The following is a 24955-nucleotide window of genomic DNA, read 5'->3' on the forward strand; positions in this document are numbered from 1 at the left end:
ATCGAACCGGAACGCTTGGCGGCACGACTTCGCTGATAGGGTGAAAACTAGCCTCGGCCGAAGCCTCTCACTAGACCAGCCCAGAGACATTTTAGAAATAATAAATTCCTAAACCTAAGATTTAACCTACATTACAAAAGCTCAAGTTTCCCGTAGTTGCCTTTTATATGGGGTGGGTATTAGTTTTATAATATAAGGGATAGGTAGGTATGGGATAGGTAAACATAATTTGGTTACTACTCAGCATCGTAATTCGTACTGAATCAAAGTGTAAAGTGTTTCAAAGTCTCAAGTTAAATGAGTTACAAAGGTACCCTTAAATTATATATGGGTTTCCGGTTACCTAAAAGGTTCGTAAATCAGTTTTAGTAGATACATGAAAGTTCTCCATTTTGCTGAGTAAATTATTATTTTTAGAATAGGTACCGTTGTACGAACACCATAACAATTTATATATTTTTCTTATTTTTCGGGATAAAAACGATCCTATATGTTAACCCAGAATTTTAACTATAATAGGCCACGTTTTCTCTTGTTTGATATGTTTTAAAATATAAAATATGCTGCTTGCAAATAGCGCCTTGATCTCTTGATATTTGTATGAAAAAAAAAGTTGGCAATAGGCCAACATCAGCCACACGCCAAATGGCCCCGTCCAATTGTACATGTTCGCCAAAACGCGTTGGTCCAATGTGTACTCCAATGTTTAATTCCAGATAGCGACTTTAATAAAAAATAGCATTTTGGGCAAACAGCGCGATAAGGCTTTTAAGGTCTTTTAAGGTTTTTAGGAGAGACCACACACTCATAATAATCTCAGAGAATAAAAGAAATCGAGTAACATCCGTTATAATTTAATATAGATCATAAATTAGTGTATTTTTTTTGAGCCATATAAATGCAGCCTTCACACATTATTACTAGACATTGTACATGTAACAAAAACGAATTGTTTGTTAAACATAAATCCATAGGTACAATAATACTATAAATGCGGAAGCGTGTCTGTTTGTCTGTCTGTCTGTTAGCTTTTCACGACCGTTCTGTACTCCAATGAAGGACAATAGGCTTCTTTTTATCCATGATTATTATTTATGAGTTTCCACAGCGTAGCGAAAAAAATCTAAGTCTATGGTTTTCACGCGATTTAAAAATCCAAAGCCACGCTGAAAACCGCGAGCATTGTTCATTTAGCACAGATATATCTTGCATCCTAGAGACGCATATAGGATACATTTTATCCCGGAAAATCAAAAAGTTCCCACGAGATTTTTGAAAAACTGCAATTTATGCGGAAGAAGCCACGGGCCTCATGGAGATAAATATAAATTGCAGCTGACGGCAGATACAGCCCGGATGTAACTTTGAACGAATACATAAGAACAGTGGCTGATCTGCGTGGAACTAAGGCGATGTGCCATGAAGGTGGGTGCGGCGCTTGCATCGTCTCAATACGCGCTGCATCGCCGCCGACGAATGAAGTGAAAACTTTTGCCGTTAACTCTGTAAGTTTTTACCCGACTGCGGCAAAGCCAAAAGGAAGGGTTATGATTTTAGCAGTCTATCACACTAATATTATAAAGGTGAAAGTTTGTATTTGTGTGTGTGTGTGTATGTTTGTTACTCTTTCACGCAAAAACTGCTGGACGGATTTGGCTGAAATTCGGAATGGAGATAGATAATATCCTGGATTAGCACATAGGCTACTTTTTATGCCGGAAAACCAAAGAGTTCCCACGGGATTTCGAAAAACCTAAATTCACGCGGACGACGTCGCGGGCGTCAGCTAGTGTATGTATGAATGTATGTAGGTATGTATGTTTGTATCCAGATTCTGTGTGTTCCACCGTAGTGTCTAAACTGTTGAGCTGATTTTGATGAATGAGGTGTCAATTGATTTGTTGTAAAAGTCCGGATGATTATAAACAATACTAAGAATATTAGTTTATTTTATAAATATATTGGTACTATACATATTATTTAATATATTTATTAGTGGTTCATGTGTCAGTATGTAGCAGTTATTTGTATGTATGTTATAATTAATTTATTAGAAACCACCTGCAGTCTGTTTTTCCTCATATTCTCATATTCTTAAAGGTTGCCTGATAGAGATCGCCAATTAGCGATAAGGCTGCATTTTTTTGTATCCTCCTTGTTGTGTCTGTGTTTTTTGTTTTTTTACTGTAATCTTTCTTGTGGTGGTATAAGAAGTATGTATAATAATAGTATAGTAGTTTTATGTGGTCAGTGCCGACTTTATTTATAGTGTAAGGTGTGCAGGCCTCCAAAAGGCATAGCTTAAATATATAAGCCCTTTCCTTATAAAATACTTTTACTCGTCTACTGCGTTCATAACCAACCCCCTCCCCTTCCCCCGGTTTTGACCAAATCTTCGTACTTAAAAACAGATCGAGTAAATAATAATTTCTAGAAGCCACAGTAATTTATAATTTACTTACGTCATAGTGAACTCATACCTACGAGTAAGTATTAAACTCTCTGGTTTCAGTGTCTTGTATCAGTCCTCTCTTGCCATGGCTGGGAAATCACGACTGTTGAAGGCATTGGGAACAAAACGATTGGTTACCATGAAATTCAGAGCAGATTGGCGAAATTTAACGGGACTCAGTGTGGGTACTGCACTCCTGGATGGGTCATGAACATGTATAGGTACAGCATTTATTATATTTATTCAACAATATAGACACTTGTAAAGCGGAATAGAGCCGCGGCGTCTTATTTTAAAAAGAGCAATCGCCGAGTTTCTTGCTGTTTCTTCTCGGTAGGAAAGACATTCCGAACCAGTGTTAGATGCTTTTGACAATTCAAAAGTACTTACAAAAATATTTTGAATTAAAAACAACTTAGCTTTTCTTTCTTTGTCATGGTAGAAATTGGTACAGGTTAAGAAAATATAAGAGTAGGAGAACTTCAGGTAAGGGTGCTATTCTAAAGAAAACAAAGCTGAGTTTGAATTTCTATCAATAAAGACTAGAAGCAGTGCCTTAGCACTACTCCATTCTGCAGAAGTGCGTAGCGCTTTAGAAACCTGACCAATAGGAAAGCTTTATTTATCATAGAGTCCGTTGAAAGAAGCTATCAAGTTATAACGTCTCTATTAGACAAATATTTCATACATTTGTTATAATTTCCTCGTACATTAATGTGATAATTCAGTCTTAATTCCCTAATTAACATGAGCATAATGTTTATTTTCAGCTTATACACAGAAAAAAATATGGATATAACTGCAGAGGAAGTAGAAAATTCATTTGCTGGCAACATATGCAGATGTACCGGGTACAGACCAATAGTTGATGCCTTTAAAAGCTTCGCAAAAGACGCTGATGAAGATTTAAAAAACAAACTAGTTGACATAGAAGAAATGGCTAATTTTAAATGCTGTGGAGTCAGATGTACAAAAAACTGTAAGCATAACACAAAAAAAGACAAAGTGATAGAAACAAAATATGTAAAGGAAGATGACTGGTGTGTTTTAGAAAAAAGTAATAATAGCACGCTTGCTATAAAAGGTGCAAATTATAACTGGTTTAAATTATTCAAGTTAAATGATGTATTCAAAACTTTTGCTCAATGTGACGAATATAAAATGGTAGCAGGGAATACTGGACAAGGTAACTCTTACTTAATATTATAAATACGAAAATGCAATCGTCCTGCAACGGAGCAACAGATTGACTTAATTTTACATGGATATTGGATATAGATTATTTTTTATCTTGGAAAACAAAGACATGAAGAGTTGCTTAAGATACTTTTTAGCCCGGAAAATCAAAGAGTTCCCACGGGAAGTTTAAGCAATATAAGTACACAACGAAACAACCTCGACTTAGAAGTAAAATTAAGAAACCTGAGCAAGACTCTAGGGTATCTAACTTTGTACTGCATATTTTTTTGTGGGGATGTCCCATCTATACTAAGTTAATGATAGATATACACACGGATACGGATAAGAATGAGGCACAGTTAGCATTAACTTGATAAGTTACAGCAGAGCCTCGGATCCAACAAACAAGGACGTTGTGACTAATAAATAAATAAACTAAGAAATACTTCATTTTTGACTTAGTATAGGCATCATCCCAATTCGTGATACCAAAAAACATTTGCCGAAAAACTCAATGGTGGGGTCAAATGTTCTTAGTGAGATAAATAAAAAAATTAAAACGTATTGCATCTTATTAAAGATCATATTATTCGACTACAGTTAAGTGGGTAATAAACTTAGTCTCAGTTCCGAATTGATCATTGCGAATTTTGTAGTAGTGACTTCTAAATTGTGTCATACTGTAATTAACTCTTCAGGGATTAAAGCTGATATTATTCGAGTACGTTGGCATAGGCTAATGAATAATTAATTTCAGGTGTGTACCATGTAACTGGATATCCGAAATGCGTAATAGATATATTCAGTGTAGCGGAATTGAAAGGGTACATTATGGATGTAAATCTAATATTAGGAGCTGGTATGCCTTTAACGGAAATGATGGAAATTTTTGCAAAACTATCATCGGAGAGTGATGATTTTGCTTACTTGAAAGAGTTTAACAGACATTTGGATTTAGTCGCTCATATTCCAGTGAGAAATGTAAGAACATACAAGTAAATGAGGAGCTGGTGCACTAGGACTCCTCTTTTAACAGAAACACATTTTTTTAAATCGTTTGTTTTTTAAGTAACGTCGACCTCTGTTACTAATTTTTACGGAAAAAATCTTAAAGTACCAACGATTTAAAAAAAGTGCGTTTTTCAAACAAAACCGGATTCTTTTTTATTTAGATACAAGCTAGCCCTTAACTGTCACCTGGTGGTAAGTGATGCTGCAAATGGAGCGGGTTAACCTGGAAGGGGTAATAGACCATATCCCGTTGGTTTCTACGCAGCATCTACGTGGTAACTATCCACGGCCGAAGCCTCCCACCAGACCGGGCCAGAGAAAATTTAAAAATTATAAAATTCCAAACCCCTGCCGGGAATCGAACCTGGGACCTTCAACAAATAAGACCAAAGGGCTCACCACTGTCCCAGGGAGGTCGTCAAAAAGTCCAGTACTAATGCATTGTAATTATAGAGAGAGAGAGCCAGCGCGTGCCAGACCTTCATTATTTTATAAAAGCTGAAAGTTTCTCTGCGTATTGACCCCAGCACAGGGGGAAACGATCAGCGACAATGAAGATTATCATGGTGGCTTGGGAGATAACAGGTCCTCCCTGTGTCGGGGACAATACTGAGAGAAACTTTTAGCTCTTATAAAACAATGAAGGTCTGGCACGCGCTGGCTCTTAGTCCATTAGTCTTAGTTTTTTCCCTGTACTGTAAAAGGACTAGTCAGGTTCTTTTCGTCAGCTCTTCAAATATTTTAAGCCTATAATTCCTTCTTAAGAATTTAAAGTCTTTGCATAACGTATTAAGGATTTGTCTTTTGTCGTAGCTTTTTGAAATAAAACTTCTTTAGGCGCGACTTGAGAGATTCCTTGAGAGGAACTCAAATATTTTTTCGGACGGAAACGTTCATTCGTCACTTCCGACGTAAATGGCCGCCAAACAGATCAGCTGTTACAGCCGCCATGTTTTATTGAGGTTTCAGGAGCTCTATTTTTTACTAAATGATGTGATGAAAAATCCTTTTGCCGACTCATTTTCAAAAATTGTGATCCCGCCTACGTTTATTTTTGCTTCAACCGCGCGTCATCATCTTTCTAACCAATCGCCGGCCCACTACTAAGTACTGATTTCCTCAACACGTTTTCTTTCGTCTTTAAAGCAAGCGATATTAATTGAAGTGCACACAACTTCAAAAGTTACAAAACTTGTTTTCAAAAAAGCACTCGAAATTTTTGAAAACAGGTTCGTTTGTGATAAATTGGTCATTCAAAATGGTTACCGCCCACAGATTTTTTGTCTTTGTCATTTGAATGCGAGAGAGCTGAATACTAACTTCTCTCCGTGGATAGAGTATAGCTCCATTTATTCTTAGTTTATGTAATAAAATGTATCGGATTAATATCATGTAGGTATATTATTTACTTTCAGATCGGCACTATCGGGGGAAATTTATATTTGAAGCACGCAAATAACGAATTCCCGTCTGACCTTTTCTTGCTATTTGAAACTGTTGGAGGGATGATTACCATAGGTACGATGGGTTTTATTCCAAACAAATAAGTAAATAATGATTTGTAATAAAAAAAATATGTTAACTAGGTATCTACTGATTTTTATGGAAGGGTGCCTTATTATTAAGCTTCCACTTTACTTTAAGTTACCTAAAGTTTAACTAATACTATTCCGAAGAAAACATAAAAAAGTTGTGTGCAATTTATACTAATATATATAATTATATACTTTGACGCAAGATTTTATGCACCTTATACACATTTGTTTCCTGTTATATTGACAATGCCACGACGATCCAAAGTTTATAGTCGCCGATCGTCCCTCCCTGTGTTGGGAACAACAGAGAAACTTTCAGCTTTTATAAAATAACAAAAGTCTGGCCCTAACAGGCTCTCTATCAGTAAGCGATATTTATTTGCTTAACAAGTGTAAATTAAAAATTTATAATACCCCCGACAAGTGAAGGTTACAGTAACTAGAAAAGAGCTGATAACTTTCAAACGGCTGAACCGATTTTTTTGGATAATAGCTAAGAACACTCTCGATCAAAGCCACCTTTCAAACAAAAAAAACTAAATTAAAATCGATTCATTTGTTTAGGAGCTACGATGCCACAGACAGACACACAGAATATACACACGTCAAACTTATAATACCCCTCTTTTTGGGTCGGGGGTTAAAAAGGACATAACTCCGAAACGTTAGAGGTGCGTGCCCAGGATCATTACGGCTTTTACAAATTTTCGTATCACACTAATAAGTATTAGTGTGTTAAGACGAAAGTTTGTATGTATGTCTATGTGTTGTGTGTGTGTATGTGTATGTATGTTTGTTACTCTTTCACGCAAAAACTACTGGACGGATTTGGCTAGGAACAGAGATAGATTATATCCTGGAATAACATATAGGCTATTTTTCAGGAAAACAAAAGAGTTCCCACGCGATTAAAAAAAAATCGAAATCCACGCGAACGAAGTCGCGGTCATTAGCTATTTTATAATAAGAGTATGGATTATGTAATATTTTTGTTGATAATACTGTTATATTTTTAGCTGAAGCTCCAAATAAGCAAAGTACAATATCATTATTGGATTTTCTGAAACATGATATGAAACGAAAAGTAATATTAAACGTTGTGCTGCCGCCATTGTCGTGTTCATGTGAGATCAAAACATATAAGGTGAGTGGTACTTCTTTACCATTTATCCATACTTCAATGTTTTTATCATACTACTGCGGTTTTAATAGTTTACTAGTTGTCCCGCCCAGGCTTTGCCCGCGTGGGCTTACTCAGTCTATAGATAAATAATATGAATGTGGTATTTTATACAATAGGTAAAACCTTCCTCGTGAAATGTTCCGACTAATTTATGTAACCCAATATTTTCCATTATTCAAACACCTAATTTTACTGAAAAATTTTGGTAGATACTAAATTTTTACCAAATCGAGTTTGTTACTGATTGGAAAGGAATCAGAATGTATGTATGGTATGTAGGTACAGTCAAAGGCCGTAAGTCGCGTAGCACCTTAATGATCATATTCTTGTGGCACGGTTATGCACATACGTTCTACTTTTTTACTAAGTAATCTAACTTCGGACCCCCGAATAGCCAATTAAAATCCGGGTATCTTTAAAACAAGAGTGAATAGGCACCTTCTATGTAAACGCGTCCCATCTTAGACCACATCATCACTTTCCATCAGGTGTGATTGTGGTCAAGAGCTTGCCTATAGTGAATAAAAAAAAAAGCCGACATCCTAACCACCAGACCATCGACGCTTAGCATATAACATAGGTATGTAGGTCACAGAGGTAGGTACTCATGTCTATAATACTCACTTTTACAGATTATGCCTAGATCCCAGAATGCCCATGCAATTGTGAACGCTGGTATTCTATTCAAATTCAAACAGAATGATAAAATTATTGAAAAAGCCACGATAGTCTTTGGCGGTATTTCACCGAACTTTGTCCACGCCGTTAAAACAGAGGAACATTTAGTCAACAAAGATCCTTTCACTGATGAAACTTTGCAAATGGCTTTGAAAAATTTACAAGAAGAAATTAATCCCCTTGAAGCACCGCCGGAACCATCGGCGCAATATAGAAAATTGCTTGCTCTAGCTCTGTTTTACAAGGTTGGTCTTTTTTATTTAATTTCTTTGTTAAAGATGGGCGATAGAGGATGGAGCACAAAATAAATTGCAAATCTGACGAACAAAAGGGTGTAATTGCACGAAATAATTTTTTACTGGATTAACAAAAAAACTGAATGAAAGCTTCTGAAACTCTACTGTCATTACTATACCGTTTTGATTGAAATCACCAACTTTGGACTTAATTTTATCACAGTGTTAGGCCAGAAAGACAGACAGACGGTCACACTTTCGCATTTATAATATTAGTATGTATTTCATTTTCATATTAACATATGGACAGACAAATTATATTCCTACATATTTCATTGCAGGCGGTTTTAAGTCTGTGCCCTGAAGGCAAATTAAATGAAAAATACCGTTCCGGCGGGGAAGTGATCAAACGGAAAACTTCGAAAGGGACGCAAACATATGACACAGATGAAACAATATGGCCACTGAACAAACCCGTGCCCAAATTAGAAGGATTGGTCCAATGTAGCGGCGAGGCCACTTTCGCAAATGACTTGCCAAGTCAAACAGACGAAGTGTATGGAGCTTTTGTCACTGCTGATGTTATTCCCGGCAGCATTTTGGCTGGTTTTGATACTTCTGAAGCTTTTGTAAGTTATAATAAAATCCATACTTGTTCCATAGGTACTAATATTATTTATAATATGAAAATATGTCTGTCTGTTTGCTAGCTTTTCACGGTCTATCCATTCTCGGTTCTGTGAAAACCAGGCATCCACCTAAAGCCATACTTAATAATATCATATTAGAAATGCGAATGCATATATCTAGATAATGTATATGTAGAATATAGATAATGCCCGTGGTTTCCTCTACCTAAGTTTGAAGGTATGGGCTGTGAAAAGCTAGCAGACAGATAGACAGACGGGTTTATTTTCACATTCATAGTATGACTATACAATATTATGCCCGCAACATCGTCCGCGTAAAATTAGTTTTTAAAAATTCCGTGGGTACTTAATTATTTCTTAATAAATAACTGTGATAATAATTTATAATAATTCATATTTTACTTTTGTAGACGATTCAAGGTGTTATAGCATTTTACACAGCCAAAGATATACCAGGGGAGAATAATTTCACTCCAACCGAAATACCAATATTACAATCAAAAGAAGAGATTTTATGCTCTAAGGAAGTAAAATTTTATGGACAACCAGTCGCAATCATAGTAGCTAATAGAGAAAAGGTTGCCAACCGCGCAGCTAAATTGGTAAAAGTCAAATATGAAACAGCGTCTCCTAATACACCTTTACTGACAGTGAAAAACGTGTTATCATCACAAGAGAAAGATAACAGAGTATCATCGGATGCAGTCATTGAACCAACTGATGTCGGTAATGATACTACAACATTAATCTATGATGAATTAGTCTTTGAAACGCAATATCATTACTACATGGAGCCTCAAACGTGTGTCGCTAGACCTACAGAAGATGGTTTAGATGTGTTCTCATCGACACAATGGCTAGATTTGACTAATATTGCTGTAGCCAAATGCCTAAATGTTCCTGTGAATAGGTAAACATATTAATACTTCATTCAATAAACTATTATACGAAACTATTATTATACGAAAAAAAAGGATTAAAAATCCAATATTTTTAAAAATTCACAATATATTCCAATTAAAACATCTGACTGACGCTAGATGTCAACGAAAGATGCGTAAATAAGCCACTATGGGTTCAATGCCACATATAATATATGTTATACATTGCGCATACTAATAAAAAGCAAGGATTGAGCGTGCTTGCCTAGTAGATGCCTTTTCACTTTTGCATTTAAGGTATTTAGGCTATACGTAACAGGAAACACGACGCGTACATTGGATGTCGAGCAATGATGCCAACGTTCACGGTTTCTCGCTCTTCTGTCGTATCGCGGTGTTCCCACTAGATTACAACGTGGGGTTATTCAAAGAGCGGACCAACAAATTCCTGAAAAACCAGCAACGCATAGGCGGTACCTCTGGTGCTGCAAATGTTCATGGGCGGCGGTAATCACTTAACATGAGGGGACCCGCCTGTTCATTTGCTCGCTATTTTATTATACAAATTTTTTTTTCGAAAATGTTAAAATCTTCTTTTCTTTCAGTATAAATGTGATAGTCAGAAGAGTGGGTGGAGCATACGGAGGCAAAATAACCCGATCTGCCCAAATCGCTTGCGCGGCTGCTATCGTAACACGTATCCAAGGAAAGCCGTGCAGATTCATTCTACCAATAGAAGATAATATGAGAGTTATTGGAAAAAGGGCCCCGACATATTGCAAATTCGAAGTAAGGATAATATAACATGTTTAATAATTATATTTCGGGAATTTCTATTTCATAAAGGACCAATGAATTCCTTTATAACCCACCAATATAAATATATGGTCGGTCTACGATGCCAAGTTCGTTGTACCTACCTATATTACAGAATACTCAATTTAATAATACAGAAAGATCACATCAACCGCAAAGACCGTTAAATAAATAGCAACTCTTGTTACGATTCAATAAAATGCAATTTATCTCACATAGCACTGCGCCCAAAAATTAAGTGAATGCCTCTCTTTCTATCACGGAACTCTTATCTCTCTCATTCTCTCTTCTTTTCTCAGAAAAAAAAAATCCTTTCTAGACTTAAAAGTTATTGTGATATTAGTAGGTCCCTATCCCAGAATTCTAAATATTGTAATAGAAATGGCATAGCTACTGTTTCTCATACCAGAATCAACCGGAACAGCGTGCCACTGATTGTTAGCTACTCATGGATACAGTAATAATTGTAACAATGGTTGGTTGGTGGTTGGTTCACACACATCCAAAACAACGTAAAATAAACTATAATTATAATAACGCTATGAAAATAGGTACGTCGCCCGTTGATGCTACACATCTAGTCTTCAGCGCAGTGCCAAGCTTCCTGTCCTTTCCTACCATTTCTATATTGGTTATTCTGAATTCTGTGGCTCATCCTTATAAAAACCTTGTCCGAGAGACAATCTACCTACATAATGTTATAATTTTTTACATTAATATTTACAAATAGTTAGGCTAAACGTGGCGATCTGGGTTTATAGTGTATTTACTGGTGTATTTTTATACAATTTGTTTTGCATTGAACATCTGCCAATTATATTCAATAAACTGACAAAAACATTCATAATTTTATATTGAAATATAATATAAATGAAAATGTGGCTTGTGGTTGTCACATGCATGCTACATGTCCATATTATATTACTTATGTGATTTGTTTTTGATGCCAGTACAATAAATTCAGTCACGTTTTAAAAAATATTATAATTGGAAGAGTTATTAAGTTAAGATAATTAATTAAAAAAAAAAAATAACGATTAAGCTGACAAAGTTTCGAAATCTAAATATATGTATAAAGGTAAAAACTGACTGACTGCCCTATCAACGCATAGCTCAAACTACTGATTGGAACGGGCTATTTGGCATCGATATAGCTATTAATATAACGTAGTAGGCATCCGCTAAGAAAGGATTTTTGAAAATTCTACCCCCTAAGGGGGTAAAATACGGGTTTGAAAGTGTAGTCCATGCGGGTTAAGTCACGGGCATAAACTAGTAGTTGTTATATTTTTGAAGGCAGGTGTAAACGAAAATGGAGAGATCCAGTACCTCAATATAATGTACTACCAAGACAACGGGTGTTCGAAGAATGAAACAATAACTCAGATGACCATACGTCACTTCCCCAATTGCTACGATTCAAAACGTTGGCGCATCGAAGCGTTCAGTGCAGTCACTGACACACCCTCGACTACCTGGTGTAGAGCACCTGGTTTGTATTCTTTTATGATTACACGTTTGCACAAAACAGACAGACAGACAGACAACAAAGTGATCCTATAAGCCCTATAGAACCCTAAAAAGCAGTATAATGTTTTCAGGGTTCATGAATGTATGTATAAAGGTGTAACGAGAACGCTAGCAAAAACGAAGACAGGTGATAGTTCTGATGATTACTGATAAGGTACCACAAAAAACGCGAAAAAAATATAACAAATCTTGCATTTTCAAAAAATTCACAATTTATTGCAAATAAAACATCTGACTGACGCTAGAGGTCAACGAACGTTACGTAAATGATAAACTCGGAGTCAATGCCACGTAGTAAGCATTGACCCGAGCTTTGCACGCTATACATTGCGAGTTTGAAAAATAATTAATTAATTACCTAATCACCAAAACTACAAGATAAGACAAATGGCTATTGGCATTGAATTGTGTTTAGGTGGTATAGTAATTAAGTTTTTTCTAGCGTTCAGGTTACACCGACTACGACCTATGAACTGGGCGGGCCCATTTCGACTTCTGGCATACCTACCTATGCATATTTTAGTGTAATTTTTTATTTCTTATTTACCAATCTGTATCTGACTCCAAAGATACTTTCTCAGATAGGAGAAAGATTTTTATCGAATGGCTTTGCTTTGAACAGTCTGTTTATATGTTTAGCCGATTGCCATGCCTTCACAATTCGTAATTCTATCGCCACATAGGTGAAAACTGAAAATTAAATACTAAATTTGGACCTTCAAAGTCGATAAACCAGTTCAATCCACGCTTTGGTCCACGTTGTTTCACCAATGGGATCAATTGTTATAATCTAGATCTCAAGTAGGCGTTACCACCCTCGTGTTTATTTTCTCATACTTCTTAAAAAAACAATTACTGGCTAAGTAAGGATTAAAAAAGGTTTACGCCAATTAGTAATTTCAGTACTAAAATCCCACTTAAGTTAAAAATTTATTGCCTTTCCTCGCTGATATAAAAAGTTTTTTTTAGATCTAATTACGTAAAAAATATTGTAGGATGATTAAGTTTTAGTAAAAAATTTCAGCATCGACCGAAGGTCTCGCAGTTACAGAATATTTAATGGAAAAAATAGCGCATAATCTAAACAAAGACCCGATGGAAGTCAGACTGGCGAACATGGAAAAAGAAGACAACCCAATCCCCGAACTAATAGATCAATTGAAAAAAGATTCCAGCTACGAAAGCAGATTGGAAGATGTAAAAAAGTTTAATGATGACAACCGATGGAGAAAACGGGCGCTAAAATTAATGCCAATGACCTACGAACTGTTTTACTTTGGCCCTTTTAACTGCTTGATTTCAATCTACCATGCAGATGGCACGGTGGCTGTTAGCCATGGTTGCACTGAAATGGGTCAAGGAATTAATACAAAAACAGCTCAAGTCTGCGCCTATGCTTTAGGCATTCCCTTAGAAAAAGTTAGTATTAAACCAAGCTCGAGTTTCACATCCCCAAATAGTATGGCAACTGGTGGTAGCATAGGCAGCGAATGTATTGCATACGCTGCTTTGAAAGCTTGTGAAATATTAATGAATCGTTTAAAACCCATCAGAGAGAAGTTAGGAAATCCCTCATGGGAGGAACTTGTGAAAGTAGCTTTTCTTTCTGGAGTATACTTACAAGCATCCTACATGTTTTCTATGGAAGAACCCGTGCAGAACTACGATATTTATGGTGTTATTGCTTTAGAGGTTGAAGTAGACATTTTGACTGGAAACCACGATGTACTAAGAGTTGATCTGCTTGAAGACACTGGGAGAAGTTTAAATCCTGAGATTGATATTGGACAGGTAATTTTCAAAAATCATTTTAAAAATATATATTTTCATAATCATCAATGTAAGTATAATTAAATAGACTAAATAAAAATTTTAGATCGAAGGGGCTTTCGTAATGGGTCTAGGTTATTGGACATCAGAGAAAATTATGTACGATGATAAAACAGGGAAGTTGCTAACTGACCGAACATGGACGTACAAACCTCCGGGAATAAAAGACATACCGGCGGATTTCAGGATTTACTTCCGGCGAAACTCCGGTAATAAATTCGGAGTATTGCAGTCGAAAGGTACTTAAGTGTTCATCTAAGAAGTAACTCTTTCTTACTTAAGGTGAACGCACACTTATCCGAGCCGAACGCGTCGAACGAGCCGAGCGAAACGAATTTTATAATTCTGTATATGAAATCTCATGAAACCTCGCCCACTTCCCCGCGTCAAATCGTCCGAATCGGAAGTAGATTTCATATAGAGAATTTTAAAATTCGTTTCGTTCGACTCTTTCGACGCGTTCGGCTCGGATATGTGTGCGTTCACCTTTAGCATGACACCATAGCACATTGAAGTATTGTTTTATTTTCATCACAGCAACAGGGGAGCCTGCTTTTTGTCTAGCAGCAGTTATAACACACGCCTTTCGTGAAACGGTACGCATGGCCCGTTTGGATGCTGGCTATGATGACGCTTGGGTACATATTGGTGAGTATACCTATAGAGTCAGAGTAGAGTACTACAGAAGAAGTAAAACGCTAACGGTTTTGTTAACGAACCGCAAAACTAACTTTGTCGCGGTTTATCATTAACATCAAAGAAAAATTTCAAAAATAAATAAAAACTGACTTCATTAACCAGAAACACTAAAAAGGCAAAAATATTTGTTTTTTCTACACCTGTATGTAATGTATGTATGAAGTCGGGTGAGTATAATAAAAGAAATTAGAAATCAAAACACGAAGCTCGCCCGACTTCAATACATACAGCTGTAGAAACAAAAATTATTTTTTGCTTTTTAGTGTTTGCGGTTACTGAAGTCGGTTTTTTCTTTAAACACCAGAGGCGGCCAATTTCATCACTTTAATTCCCTGTTCGAATCTTGTGAAGCCTCCAAAAATCCGATAAGCTTCTACGGGGATATATCTGAATATATGAAAGGAAAAGCTGACTGATTGACTGACTGACTGATTCGTCTATCATCGTACAGCTCAAACTACATCCGCTAAGAAACGATTTTTGAAAATTAAACCCCTAAGGGGGTAAAATAGGGGTTAGGGATATAAGCCAGTTTTAAGTAAAATACGAAAGTTAAAATTGGCTTTTTATATTCCAGGTTATCCTTGTACAACGGAGAACATATTTATGTCAGTGGAACACAAACTCGAGCACTTCAAATTGAAATAAACTACAACTGCACTGCATCTGCTACATAAAAGATTTTTATAACATTCAAATAACCAGGAAACTACTTTATTCCCTCTTTTTAGTTCTGGAATGCAAAATAAATAACGAGCACGTGTTTTGGAATTACCTTGGTGTATATTTGTGTGTTTATTGCGTTTATTTTATACCGAGACAAAAGCTGTTTTTACTCACTCGCTCTTTCACGCGTGAATCTGCTTTCGTGCGAGTAAGAGTGCCTATGTAGAGATGAGCAAGGAGAAAGGCGAATGCTACACAATCGATCTAGATCGGCGATATTTGGATCGAACTGTAGTCAAAACCGGCCAAGTGCGAGTCAGGCTCGCGCACCGAGAGTTCCGTACTCGGGTATTTTTTTCGACATTTTGAATGTTTTGACATTTCACATCAATCAAAAACTATTATGCTTAAAAATAAATAAAAATCTGTTTTAGAATGTACAAGTAAAGCCCTTTCATATGATACCCCACTTGGTTAGTTATCGTATAGTTACTTACTTTGAAAATTGAAACACATATTATTTTTTTTCTGTGGTGTAACCACAAATTCACGGTTTTCGGATTTATTCCTTTAGGTACTTGTGTTATATTAAGAGCTACCTACCTGGCAAATTTCATAATTCTTAGTCAACGGGAAGTACCCCTATAGGTTTCTTGACTGATACGACAGACGGACATACGGACAGACAGACAGACAACAAAGTGATCCTATAAGGCTTCCGTTTTTCCTTTTAGAGGTATGTACGAACAGATAGACCTGGCGTAAATGGACCTTTAGGCCTCATTTACACGAGAGCAACAAAGCATCCAAATAGAACAAATGTATTCCCAAGTATCTGTTCGCACGTAAGAAAGCGTTGACGTGTAAACAGAATATTATACTTGGGAATACATATTTTGTTATAAATGGACGCTTTTTTAACGGACGTTAAAAAAGCTATCGTGTAAATGAGGCCTTACATTACAGTAAGCGAGGAACGCGGAATTCAGAACTCTGATTATAGTAGGTATAAGTTGTACGATTTTGTTAAATTGAGAATAATTGATAAAAAATTGCTTTGAGTATTTTATTGTCACCCACTCACTCACTAATTAAAATTACTTATATGAAAAATACTGCCATAAAGTGTTTTGTTTTCGATAAGTCTAGACTCTAGACTACCTATTATACTCCGTGAAATCTAATAACTGTGTATTTTGTAAAACAATAGTAGTTTTGAAGTTGTTTAGAAACAAGGCCGAGTAGGCGTCTACCATTTGTTTCTTTTATAAAGACTTTAAAAACGGTATTGAAAAACAATTCGTATAAAATATTCAAGACACCGCCCCATTCTTTAATTCCACTTGAACTTATAAAAGAATCATACCTTCAATCCTTTGTGAGGGAAAAATACACTCGCCATTCGGAATATTGAGTTATTTGATTATAGCCAGAGAGACCAACGTGAAAATAACGTTAATATACCTTTTCTAGGAAGGGTTCTAAGAGGATTCTTCTACTAAACCTCTGCTGTCCATCCGTCTGTCTGTAAGCGTATCGTATCTCATGAACGTTTAATAGGTAGAGATTCGAAAATTTCAGTGTATTTTTATTGCCGTTTCTCACTTGGTGGTAAGTGATGATACAGGCTAAGATGGAAGCGGGCTAATCTGGAAGGGGTATGGCAGTTTTTATCAAACCCCATACCCCTTTGGTTTCTACACGGCATCGTACCGAACCATCGCTTAGCGGCACGGCTTTGCTGGTATGGTGGGAACTAGCCACGGGCAAAGCCTACCGCCAGCCCAGACCAGGAAAACAATAAAATTTTAAACCCCTGCCGCGAATCGAACCCGCGACCTCCCAGTTATAAGACCACAGAACTTACCACTGCGCACAGAGAGGTTGGTTAGTATTCAACGTGTGTTTGAAGTGCACTTCGAATAAACCCCTTTCAAGTAAGTGATTACATTCCAATCCTGGTAACCCTAGCAAACTGCAGAAGGACAGAATTTTGGGAAGATTGAACGGGATCAATAGAAATAATCGTCGTCTATGTCGTGAGAAAAGGCTAGTGAGTATTTATATTTTAAAAAAAACCGGCCAAGTGCAAGTTAGACTCGCGCACCGAGGGTTCCGTACTCGGGTATTTATTCGACTTTTTGCACGATATATCTAAAACTATTGTGAATAAAATACTAATTAAAAATTATTTCTTCATGAATACATTTTTTTTGTGATGTAACCACAAATTCACGGTTTTCGGATTGTTTCCTTTACTTGTGTGTACCGAGAAGTAGGTACCCTATAGGTTTTCTTGACAGACACGAGAGACGGATAGACGAACAGACAGACAGACGATGAAGTGATCCTACAAGGGTTCCTTTTTTCCCTTTGAGGTAAGGAACCCTAAAAATCTGTGAGGAAAACAAACAAATTGGCTATAAAATGAGGCAGTAAAAATTCTACTCATCTACACTACCTCTATCAGGTTTGCACGTCTTGATCATAAAAACCCCTCGAGTGCAAAATATTATAATAATGCAGTCTAAGACGGAAAATATTCAAAGAAATCTGTGACCTTTGTTAGAGAGATCGATTTAACGTAATACAATAACATTTTTCTAGTTTATTTCTTGGAAAACCCCTTTATTTGTATGTTTATTTGATTTATGAAAAAAATATGAACTTATATTATAATACTATTGCTTTTGTACCATCATCGATGTTTATCATGATTTAATCCATACTTCAATAATCAATACCTACTTTAATGAGAAAGTGTGTCTGTCTGTCTGCTAGTTTTTCACGGCCCATCCATTTCACCTATTTTGATGAAAGGTACAGAGATAGCTTGCATCCCGAGGCCTTCCTCAGGATGCAAGCCATCATACCTAAGCCTATGTCCTTACATAGGCTTAGGTATGATGGTCCCGGAAAATTAAAGATTCGAAAATCGAAATCCATGGACGGCTGAGTTTATTGTGGGTTCTTCTCAGACTTGGGCGCGTTTGAAACCCTCGTAGCTTTAGTTTTAAGTTACGTAATTAATTATCACCACTGTATATCGTGCAAATTTAACAATTTGGACCATCAAAAGGAGTGCAATTGTACCTACTTAAAATGAATAAATGATTTTGACTTTGACTTTGACTTTGACGACGTTGCAGGCATCATCTACTTGGTACAGATATATTTTGCATCCTGGAGACATTTATTATACTACTTTTATTCCGTAAAATCAAACAATTCCCACGGGATTTTTATAAACCCAAATCTACGCCGACGAAGTCGCAGACATCAACTAGTTGTTCCATAAATACGATTTCGGTTAGCCTCATTCCCAAAATGGATTAAATAGGTACTTAATTATGGATCATAGCATATCAAAAGCTTAAAGCAATTTAGGAAAGATTAGACCCTTTCAAAATAGTAATGAACACATAAAGAGATTGTTGAATGAACGGACTTAATTGTAGATTCAATAGAGTAATTATTTATATTACTGTACCTGTTCAGTATATCAGTTTTAATAGTAAATTAACACTGTAGATTTTATTTCACATTCTATCTTTAAAGTCGCATCGTAAATAGTCTTTTTAAGCCCTAAGCAGAGATTAAAATATCACTTGATTTAATGGTAAAGGAAAACACCGTGAGTAGGTAAACCTGCATGATATTTTTTTTACTTATAATATGTGTATTGAATTTAAAGATAGATGGTATAACAAGTGTAAATTAAAAGTTTATAACACCCCCGACAAATGAAGGTTACAGTAATTAGAAAAGAGCTGATAACTTTCAAACGGCTGAACCGATTTTCTTGTATTATAGCGAAGGACACTCTCGATCAAGCCACCTTTCAAACAAAAAAAAAAACTAAATTAAAATCGGTTCATTAGTTTAGGAGCTACGATGCCACAGACAGATACACAGATACACACGTCAAACTTATAACACCCCTCTTTTTGGGTCGGGGATTAAAAAGAATATGAAGTATGAGTAATGACTTATAGAAAGGGAGCCAGCGAGGGTCAGACCTTTGTTATTTTACAAAAGCTTTATTTTGTAAAGTTTTGTAAGAGCTGAAAGTTTCTCTTCGTATTGTCCCTACAATACGAAGAGAAACTTTCAGCTCTTATAAAATGACGAAGGTCTGGCTCTCGCCGGCTCTTAGTCCATAATAACTCAAATTACCGATACCTACCACTGGTTTAGGGGCGGTACTGGTACAATCAAGTGCAAAAATATTTTTTTATAATTATATTATTTAAAACTTCTTTAACTGTCTATAAATATCCACTTCTAAGTATGCTATTTTATGTAATGGCTATACTAACTTTTGCCCGCGATTTCTTTCGCATGTAACCACAAATTCACGGTTGTCGGATTTTTTCCTTTACTTGTGCTATAAAACCTACCTACCTACCTTTCAGGTTTCTAGGCCAACGAGAAGTACCTACCGTATAGGTTTTCTTGTTGGGTCAAACGGACAGACAGACATCAAAGTGATCCTATGAAGGTTCCGTTTTTCCTAAGCGATACAAGCAATACAATTTGAATAGGTTAGGTACCTACCGTAGGTGTGAACTGTGAAGTTGGACGCGACTGTACCACTGCAGCCCGCCCATCGGAAAGCTTGCAGCGTTGTCCCAAGTAGGCGGCCAGCTGTCTTCGTGTACACAACGCACGTATGTACCCTAACTTTTCTTCCTTACACAGAATAATAAAAGACTTTTCAATACGTTTACCTGTAAATAAGTCGAAAGGAAATGGTTTCGAACGGTTCTCTATTTACGTTTTTTTTTAATCAAATTCATTTATTGAGGATTGGTCACAAAGTGAACATGCCACTTCTGTAGAATCTAAACCGTCTTATACAAAAATATCTTAAATAATAAAAGACTTTTCAATACGTTTACCTGTAAATAAGTCGAAAGGAAATTTCGAACGGTTCTCTATTTGTTTTTTTTTTAATCAAACTCATTTATTGGGGATTGGTCACAAAGTGAACATGTCACCCCTGTAGAATTTAAACCGTATACAAAAATATTTTACTCTTTACGCCTTAGCCCTCTTAATTAGATACTAGACTTATATATAATATCATTAAAAATAATGTTATAATTAACTAAATATTACAAAATTATAAACGTTAAAATTTGTATGTATGGATGGATGTATGGATGTCTGTTACTCTTTCCCAAAAACCACTGGACGGATTTGGCTGTTTGGAAAGGAGATAGAACACAGGCTACTTTTATGCCGGAAAATTAAAAAGTTGCAGGTATCAGCTGGTATATAATATAGTTCTTCATAGTGAAATATCCGTTAGCATGATTGATGATTCATCACCATCGTCATTCGTCAGCCGATACATCCATTGTTGAGCATAGGTCTCTTGTAGAGTATTTACTAGACAAGGGTTTGTGTGGACACGTGAACGAAGTCTCGGACATAACTTCATAAGCTAATATTAAAAAAATCAAAATGACCGCAATGTAATTTAAAATAGATTAAAAAGTGTTATTTCTTGATCGATGGTACGGAATCCTTCGTGTCCAAGTCCGACTTGCACTTGCCCGATTTTTGAATATCATTAAAAAATCCGTTATTGCACTGCATTAAAATAAATATCGGTATTTCTTCTCTATAATTAGTGCCATTTAAAACCTATGAGCACCAACGGCGGCTTAGTAAGTGGCCTCATCGTATGCATATAATTATCTCGAATAATTAAGTACTGAAAAACCATAGCAAATTATAAGCTCAATATTGTCAATAAACTTGTAATTACTGGTAATTTGATGTAAATTACCTAGGTACCAGTACCTAAACATAAAAAATTATTATATAGCATCGTGGGAAGACCACCCACTAGGTGGACACTGGACTGACGACATCAAACAAAGAGTTGCAAGGAGCCGCTGAATTTAGGCGGCGCAAGACCGTGGCGTCTGGCAGTTCGTACAAGAGACTTATGGCCTAAACGACTTACGCATAAAAGCTCATATAACACAGTCTAATTAGGAAGGACCTGCACCAACAAATCAGAATAGAACTATGTAGGGAGTAGGGACTCCATTCTCGCCATGTAAGAGTGCGACGCAAGTAGGGGCTTATACCTACGCTTAACGTCTAATGCCAATTAATTTGGGGTTAAAATTGTCTAACGTACAACGGTATAGTGAATGCCGTTGTACGTTGATGAACATCGCGTTGTTGGCCGTAAGAGGGGTCTCTCCGTCACTCGCTCCATACAAACGTAGTTCGTCTCTCATTGGAATACTAACCAATCATACTCAATGGAATTTCGTAAAAACGTTCCGGGAACTAATATCTATGCCCGTGGTTTTCCAGATTTCGTTCAAATATTCGGTTTCAAACTTACGCGGTCTTAAAAATTCACATACAAATCTTTGAGCCCAATTATAAGCCTTAGAATTACATATTTTTAGAAAAATCTATTGTTAGATATTAGTCTCTAGAATATGTCTGCAAAATTTCATGGACTTTGGTTGCTTAATATTCAAATGAAATTGGGGCTACGATTGTAAGGAGTAAGTGACGGAGAGAGCCCTGTTAACATTCAAACCCAAAAATAGCATTTCTTGCTGGTACGATACGAGTATTTGCTTTCTGTTTGTGGAAGTTTTTTTACTAAGCAAGTATAATTTGTACTTGACTGCTTTTTATCGTATTTCAAATTGCACCATGCAATGCATGGGTTGCAATTTGCTACGTCAACTTATGAGAAACTGCCACATGTCTGTGTAACCAATATCCATCGGTTCGACCTTTCTATAACTGTTCTGCTAAGGATATAATGGCTCAATTTTTTTAATTGATAATAATAAATGATGATGCTGTTTAAAAAAAGTGATTAATTGAAAGCGCCGGATTTAATAAATAGGAACAACATGGGAAGTGTTCCGAAGAGTTGTTTGACCTGATTTCACCCGTCTTTTTCTACACCGCACTGCGCGCCACTGCCAAGCAATTTCACCCTCACTTGGTGCACTTCGATCAACTAATCATCAAATTATGTGGGATACCTAATACGAATGAAAACTTAACTCCAGAAGGTCAAGCGCGTGGACAAATCGCATCGCTTATGCTTCTTTGAAACTGTTTCTGCGATTTGTTTTTAACTAACTTTGTAAAAACTCAAGTATTACTGTACTTTAGTTTCACAAAGTTATTAGGTAGGTAATTAGTACCTATTACGGAAGTAAATAAGTATTTTTCCTATAGGAAACAATGCAGCTACAGAAACACTTGAAGATAGCGGCAGGAAGCGCTGGCGCAGCCGTTTTCGGCGTCTTGTTTGGCTGGGTGATCTTCCCTGCCGTATTGAAAAGTCAATTAAAAAAGGTAATTGATATTAATCATTGAACGAGCGCTCTGGGTCTTAGGTGGTTCGCAGCCTTCGGATACGGAAACCTAAAAAGCAACAAAGCTGACATGCAATTAAAAAAAAAACATTAAAAACACATAGTTTTATGTGTCGTGCGATGGTACGGAACACTTTGTGTGCTAGTTCAACCCGCAGTTGACTGATATTTAAAAAAAAATAACGGGCAATTATTTATTTATTTATTTATTTAAACCACTTTATTGCACAAAAATACAAAGACAATAATAAATGAAACACTTATAGAAATACAAAGGGCGACCTTATCACTAAAGTGATTATTTTGTGGACTTTTCTTTTTTTGCGCAAAAATATCCACATCTTTAAGTTTATATAGATGGAAATTGATTTTAGTCCAAAAAAGAAACTTTTTTAATTACGTACCTTCAAACACAAACATAGCGAAGTAAGTGCTGGATAAGTATAGTACCTAATTAAAACTTCCTCATACTATGCTGTAGTATGGTAGGTATACGGTTTTACTTAGTAACTAATAATATAATTAATGAAGTAATTCACAACCTTAAATAATAATCCATATCCATCATCATCATCATCAGCCTGTGGAAGTCCACTATTGGACATAGGCCTTCCCTAAAGGGCGTCACCACACCCGGTCCTCAGCCTTCCTCATAAAGCCACTTCCCGCCAGCCGTTTTATATCGTCAGTCCATCGTACTGGAGGGCGCACCATACTCCATACACTACGCTCAATTCACATTCATAGCAATAATATAATTACGTGTCTGTCTGTCTAGCTAGCTAGATTATAGCTAGACAGACAGACTAACTAGCCAGCTCACTTTACACAGTCAAAAGCTAACATGCCATTGAATAAACGCAAATAAAAAGAAGGCATTGAATCTTTAGTCACTAACACATAATGCATTTAATAAGGTCGACCTTAAATGACCTGAATTCACTCTATGTGCAATATAAAAGGAAATAAATCTCTCCAAATGAGCTTTGTTGCAGGAAATGGCCTTGTCTAAGAAGACGGACGTCCGACAGATGTGGGAGAAAATTCCCTTCGCCCTTGACTTTAAAGTGTACCTCTTTAATTATACCAACCCTGAAGAGATACAAAACGGAGCTCTGCCTATTGTGAAGGAGATTGGCCCTTATTATTTCGAGTAAGTTAAGTTTTTTCTACGTAATATATTACATTTTATACTATTTATTTATTTATTTTACCAATTATTACTTAATATAAAAAATAATATTTATAGATATTTAGTTTTAAAAATGTATAAAATAAATAAAAATCTATTTTAGAATATACAAGTAAAGCCCTTTTATATGATACCCCGATTGTTATAGTTATCTTATTTAGAAAATTGAAAGACGTTTTTTTTAAATGATGTAACTACAAATTCACGGTTTTCAGATTTATTTCTTTACTAGTGATATAAGATCTACCTACCTGCCCATGATTCTAGGTCAACGGGAAGTACCCTGTAGGTTTTCTTGACAGACACGACGGACGGACGGACGAACGGACGGACAGACAGACAGACAACAAAGTGATCCTATAAGGGTTCCGTTTTTCCTTTTGAGGTACGGAACCCTAAAAACTGGCCAAGTGCGAGTAAAACTCGCGCAACGAGGGTTCTGTACTCGGGTATTTTTCTGTCAATTTTCACTGTAAGTCAAAAACTATTATGATTAAAACTACTCTATCATTTACGACCTTGGCTATTGATGTCAAATAAAAATTGATCGTTATAAAACAATATGTTATTTTGTATATTAGTAACATAATATATCAGATATCCATCAGGGTATAAAGTGTTTCGCAATGGTGGCCTATTATTAAGCGTTCAGACGCCTCATGTTCTCTATACTTAAAGAACTGATACATAACGTACCGAGGTTTTTCTTTCAAATCTATTATTTACGGCAATCGATAAAAATACAGCTTAAGTGACCGAGTAAAAAATTTACTGATTGCCTCCTATTATTCTAGCTAATATTATATATATATATATATATATATATATATTATATACCTTTGATTTAATTTCCATACCTATCAAAGGGATAACCTGGAGTTGGTTTTATGAGACCATTACCATTTGCGGTAAGTATAATATGTTCCGCCTAAATGTATGAAAGGAAATTAATCATTGACTGACTGATCTACAACGCTCAGCTCAAACTACTAGATGGATCGGGCTGGGCATGCAAGCAACTCGCACTTGGCCGGTTTTTTATAG

General features: G+C 36.1%; 1 protein-coding gene across 1 annotated transcript in view; it reads left to right on the plus strand.

The window, feature by feature from the left end:
* The window catches only part of LOC123873431 (indole-3-acetaldehyde oxidase-like), a 32944-nt gene that overhangs the window by 862 nt on the left and 7127 nt on the right, over positions 1 to 24955 (plus strand). The window contains exons 2-19 of the mRNA XM_045918275.1: positions 1336 to 1505; positions 2513 to 2673; positions 3223 to 3638; positions 4389 to 4612; positions 6058 to 6160; positions 7194 to 7321; positions 7993 to 8283; positions 8616 to 8903; positions 9335 to 9834; positions 10411 to 10594; positions 11918 to 12113; positions 13176 to 13942; positions 14028 to 14220; positions 14519 to 14629; positions 15258 to 15319; positions 19948 to 20016; positions 22580 to 22699; positions 23715 to 23872. Coding sequence (XP_045774231.1) covers positions 1336 to 1505; positions 2513 to 2673; positions 3223 to 3638; positions 4389 to 4612; positions 6058 to 6160; positions 7194 to 7321; positions 7993 to 8283; positions 8616 to 8903; positions 9335 to 9834; positions 10411 to 10594; positions 11918 to 12113; positions 13176 to 13942; positions 14028 to 14220; positions 14519 to 14629; positions 15258 to 15319; positions 19948 to 20016; positions 22580 to 22699; positions 23715 to 23872 — 4141 coding nt within the window. The remainder of the gene's footprint in view (positions 1 to 1335; positions 1506 to 2512; positions 2674 to 3222; positions 3639 to 4388; positions 4613 to 6057; positions 6161 to 7193; positions 7322 to 7992; positions 8284 to 8615; positions 8904 to 9334; positions 9835 to 10410; positions 10595 to 11917; positions 12114 to 13175; positions 13943 to 14027; positions 14221 to 14518; positions 14630 to 15257; positions 15320 to 19947; positions 20017 to 22579; positions 22700 to 23714; positions 23873 to 24955) is intronic.

Source organism: Maniola jurtina, chromosome 16 (genome assembly GCF_905333055.1).
Source record: "Maniola jurtina chromosome 16, ilManJurt1.1, whole genome shotgun sequence".
NCBI lineage: Eukaryota > Metazoa > Arthropoda > Insecta > Lepidoptera > Nymphalidae > Maniola > Maniola jurtina.